General features: G+C 37.4%; 1 protein-coding gene across 1 annotated transcript; it reads left to right on the plus strand.

The window, feature by feature from the left end:
* Positions 1 to 625: 625 nt before the first annotated feature.
* On the plus strand, positions 626 to 1,936 carry LOC309401508 (olfactory receptor 5J3-like; the record flags this gene model as incomplete). Its single annotated transcript, XM_081970569.1, has 2 exons — positions 626 to 634; positions 1,001 to 1,936. The coding sequence occupies 2 exons, from the start codon at positions 626 to 628 to the stop codon at positions 1,934 to 1,936; spliced, it is 945 nt and encodes a 314-aa protein (XP_081826695.1).
* Positions 1,937 to 5,585: the final 3,649 nt, after the last annotated feature.

The following is a 5,585-nucleotide window of genomic DNA, read 5'->3' on the forward strand; positions in this document are numbered from 1 at the left end:
GGAACTCAGGCTTGAAGATGCAAGTGCATCTATGAAAATCAGGCTTGAATTGATTATACTTCAGAATTTCTGCTAAATTAAGCTAGTCAGTTTTTGTGCTTTATTTTCTTTAAAAATCACACATATTTTTAATAAAATGAGAGTTGCTAGATTTGAAATTCTTGATGCATTATAACTCAGAATCTCATACAATAAACCACTCATTTTTGTGGCAAAACTGGGAAAGAGGGGGGGGGGGAGGGAGAGAGGAGGTTTGTAACATTCTTTCAAAATGTCATTTTCTTTGATGTGCTGTTCCAAGATTTTATGTGGAAATGTAGTTAAATTTCTTTCTTTCTCAAGAAAATAACAGATCAACTCAAATAGAAGAAACTATGTTTATTTCATTATTCAATTTCTACCAAATATTTTCCAGAATAATGATATGGAAATATTGAACAAGTAAAGGTTCAAAGAAATCCCTATAACTTATTAAAAGAATACCCATAAGAATATTGGCTAATGAGCCTACAATTGTCTTTGGAGAAAATAAAAGTAATCAGTTATGAACAAATTAGATATATTGCATATTTCTGAGGGAACCAAGCAACTTTATTGCTCAGATACATACTGAACTACCTTATCAATGAATTTGGTAAGAATTCATAAACTTAGGTCAATGATATGACCACATTATTATAAAATTACCCATAGCTTTGGGAAGATTAGATACAGTAATGTTAGCATTATATTTGCAGCTATTCCTATATTTTGTACGGCTGTACAATTTAGATAGAGGCAGTATTGTTCTGTATATCTACAATAGCAAGGAGTCAAAAAGATATTTTCTTATCCAACTCCAACTGATGAAATGTTACATGTGCATGTGCATATTTAAGATTATGTAAATTATATAATTTATGAAACTAATTTTATGTAAAAAAAATCCTCATACATGCATTGCAATTTTACATTTTGATATGACTTTTTAGTATTTACATAAAAACTTTTTTTCCATTAGGAAAACAAAACCGTCATTGCAGGCTTCATCTTGCTGGGATTTGGAGATCAGCCTGAACTACAGATTGTATTTTTCTTACTGTTTCTTATCATTTATTTTATGACCATGACTGGGAATCTTCTTCTTGTTATTTTGGTAGCGGCTGATAGACACCTTCATAATCCCATGTATTTTTTCCTGGGAAACTTATCTTGTCTGGAGATTTGTTATACCTCAACTATCTTGCCTAGAATGCTGTCCAGCTTTGTAACAGGGAATAGAAATATAACATTTTCTGGTTGTTTTACTCAGTTGTATTTATTTGGGTTCCTGGTGACTACAGAAACATGTCTTCTCTCTGTGATGTCTTATGATAGGTATTTAGCGATTTGCCAACCACTACACTATCATATCTATATGAATAAGGAGGTTTGTATCTCTTTAGCAACTGGCTCTTGGGTAGGTGGTGGCTTTTCTGTCTCAATAGTGGTCACATGGATGGCACAGTTAGCATATTGTGACTTCAATTATATTGATCATTTTTATTGTGATTTTGTCCCTCTGAGTAAGTTAATTTGTGGTGATACTTCACTGTTTATTGAAATAGCCTTTCTGTTATCTTCTATATTTACATTTCCTTTGTTTATGTTTACAATTGCATCTTACATTTTCATCATCTTGGCCATTTGGAGGATCCCTTCAACATTTGGGAGGCAAAAGGCATTTTCCACTTGTTCTTCTCATCTAATTGTTGTCACCATTTTCTATGGATCATTAATGATTGTTTACCTCCTGCCAGATGACTTACTAATAAGAGGTTCAACTAAACTTTTCTCTCTATTCTATACCATTCTCATCCCTATGGTCAATCCCCTCATATATAGTTTGAGGAACAAGGAAGTGAAAGAGGCTTTGAAAAAACTACCCCAGATATTACTGCTAGACCTCTGTTTCTAAAGTTGAATGCATTTGCATATTAATGGTAATCTCTTATTCAATGGTAAGAGATTAGTGTAGATCCATTGATATGAAGTATCTAATTTCTAAATATTTAAATTATGTATATTGTATTTCAGATATAAAAGTGTATCCCCTGTTTTGCAGAAAAATTGAAATTACTAAAAATAAATGTTTTTGAAGAAATGATTCTTATGATTCTTATTCAACTATTGTTAGATAAATTCATAGTTCAACAACATATATCTCACTGTTTTGTCTCACAACCTTTATATTTTACCTATATTCCATTAATCCGCTCTTCTTGAATATTTAAAAGCTTATTTGTACTATTATTGTACTGCTAGAATATGGCAACAAATGTTATTGATGGGTAGAAATCGAAAAGATCACTCTGTTTCTATCTCTATTCACCTTCAAAATGACTTCTGGTTATGTTTTCCTGGTGAGCTTTTAAAGTCCTTTTTTCTCTTTGCTTTGACTTATTGTAGAGGTTATTCATTTAAAATCAGCATAGATGATGATGATGATGATGATGATGATGATGATGATGATGATGATGATGATATGATGATGATGATGATAACTGTTATTACTGAGATTACCCTTTTTGAATTAGATTTTTTTTATCCTTCAGAATTTTTAAAATAAGTCCAGTGATACAGTATATAACCTTTTCAAGGTGAGTGATGGGTTCCCCTCCCCCCAATTTTCTTCGTTGCAAAGGTGGCACTTCCTATGTGTCTTTGTCTTCTCAAGACTTCCCATACCTGTTGTCTCTTCTACAAGAATGGCCTTTCTTGTAGGCCATTTCAATCTCTCCAGTACTCAGGAAGCCTTTCTGGTATACTAATTTCAGTGCATCTTCTTCAGTGTACTTCAGATAATGCTTTTTTTCTTCTTCAATTGTCTGGTGTACTTGTAACATTATTATTAGTGGTAGTAGCATTAGTAATTATAAACTTTAAGAGATATTAATAAAAATACTTTCTAAAACAGTACAATATTAATAAAATACAGAGCTCATTCACCAAAAGATAATATAGATCTTAAAATATTGTATGAATGAGAGTCTTTGCAGGATTACGTGTAAGATAATAATAATTTTGCAATTTCTTTTGTGGTAAAAAAAAAGTTGGAGCCACAATAACTTTAAGTTTAGTCAAACATTACAGACATTATTCTATTTTAGCATTGCTGTAAAAATATTATTAAAGTATACAACTAACAATGAAAAGTCCAGTTGCCAAAATTTAAATTCCAGACATTCTACTTGGATGATTGAGAATCTTGACAACCTCAGTGAATGCTTGGTGTAAAATTAGAGAAATTGGCTACAACAAAATATAGCATTTTAGAGAGATAATATAGCACTGATTGGGCTTATAGAAGCCAGAAAACACCACTTTTGATCCAGAGCTGTGGAGCATGGGTGAAATTTGATCGGTTCTATCTGGTTTGGGCGAACAGGGAGTGGCAGTGGCAGGAATAGTGCGTACACTCACATTTGCGAGCCGGTTGTGAAGGTAAGTTGATTTCACCCCTGCTGTGGAGGCTATATGACTGATGAATGGTTAAGGATGACATTGTGGGTACATGTTTTCAGCAAATTGCTTTGGTTTTTTTTAATATCAGGATAAGCAAGACCCATTTGATTAAGATCCTAGAAGTCCTAAGAATAGTTTCAAAAAGAGTATCTTTGAATACTGGATTTCCTAGGCAGTAAATAACTGAACTAAGAAATGTTGTTAGAACAGTATAAATGACAAATACTAACTTGTTGGAATCAAAAGATATGAAGACCTTTGGATCAGAGATGGGTTCCTACCTATTCGGTCTGGTACAGGCGAATAGGTAGTAACTCCAGTAGTCATATGGCCATACTGGTATGGTGTCATCTTGGTTTTCTGTTCTGCATATGCGCAGAACAATTTTGATGGAAAATGTTGTGTATATAGTTTTCCCTTTGGTCCGCTACGCTAGGGGGCGCTGTGCTAAGCACTGATTGGCTGACTGCTCTGACAGCGGCATATATAAAGGCTGTCAGAGCAGAGCTCAGCTGTTGCCTGTTAGCGAAGCGCGTGTATTGTGAATTGCCGCGTTGGCAACCTGTTAGCAATAAACTGTTAGCATTCTGTTAAGTCCTGGCTCGCCTCCATTTGTCCACCTGTGTTCTCCGCAAGCTAGAACATTGGCGACGAAGGATGGGATGCTCTGGAGGAGCCCAGGCAGAGCTGTGAATCACTAACCACGAGCTGAAGTCACTGAGAGCTGATTTCCCTCAGGGAATTACTCGACGAGTATAAAGTATACTATTTTGGCTGATAATCAACAGAAGAAGTTACCTCAGAGATGGCATCCATGAATACTTTTGCCGCCTTCAACGCGGCCACAGAGACTTGGGTCTCATATATTTCACGTTTTGAATGCTACTTAGAAGCCAACGGCTTCACAGACTTAACTGAGCAGCGAAAAAAGGCTTGTTTTTTAAATTTGTGTAGTACAGAGATGTTTAATTTGGCTGAAACCTTAGTTGCCCCACTCTCTGTCCACGATATAACCTGGGACGCGTTAATGACTAAATTAAAGAATCATTACGCCCCATCGCTCTCCCGCACCACACGAAGATTTGCCTTTTACCGTAGGGTGCAGCGAGAGGGCGAATCTATTAATGATTACGTGGCTGCGTTACGAGCCGCAGCTGTCCATTGTAGGTTTAGAGACCTAGATGAAGTGTTAACAGATCAGATTGTGGGGGATGTTAGGGACCTCCGTATACAACGCCATCTACTGGCCAAACCTGAACTCGATTTGCAAACAGCCCTTGACGAAGCCAGGGCTGTAGAAATGTCAAACAAATCCATAGACGAACTCCAGAGGTTCTCAAAGCCTCTGTCTGCAGAAAAGACTACCGAGGTTCACCATGAAGACACCCTAGAGGACACCGGAGTCGTCGGAAATGATGAAGTGCATCGTCTGCGTGGTGAGCAACAAAAAGGGCGTCAGGGTAAGGCTGTATTCCGTGCAAATTGCCCTGGGTGTGGGGGAAAGCATGATAGGCAGACTGCCGTTTTAAAAACGTTGCCTGCCTCCGTTGCGGGAGAAGGGGCCATTTGGCGAGAGTTTGTAGGGCAGTAGCTCCGCGTGCGAACGCGTTAGAAGGGAACTCTCCCAGCCCTAACCAAAGCTTCAGGAAGCCTGCTAACTCAGGCAGGAACGCTGGTTCTAGGAAACAAGATTCTTGTTTCACAGTAAATGATGACAAGGATGAGTATGCAGTGGATCAGATCATCCATGCACCTAGGGGAAAAATATTCCTCAATGTCAGGCTAGAGGGTAAGCCCTGTCAGATGGAGATAGATACTGGCTCAGCCGTGTCTATCATATCATGGGCAGGAATCAGGAGAATTGTGCCAGGTATTTCACAGGCACGTCTATCCCCGTGCCCATTGAAACTAAGGGATTTCCAAGGAAATTCCATTCCTGTACTGGGGAAGTTTTACTGTAAGGTGTCATTTAAACAGTTTCAAAAAAGGCTTCCTCTTATCGTTGTCAAGGGCCCCAGGCCAAGTTTATTAGGGCTGGAGTGGTTTGAAGCGTTAGGTCTAGCCATAACTGGTATTGATCAGATCCAGACCACTCCACACCT

This window comes from Natrix helvetica (assembly GCF_964273705.1).
Source record: "Natrix helvetica genome assembly, chromosome: Z".
Taxonomy (NCBI): Eukaryota; Metazoa; Chordata; class Lepidosauria; order Squamata; family Natricidae; genus Natrix; species Natrix helvetica.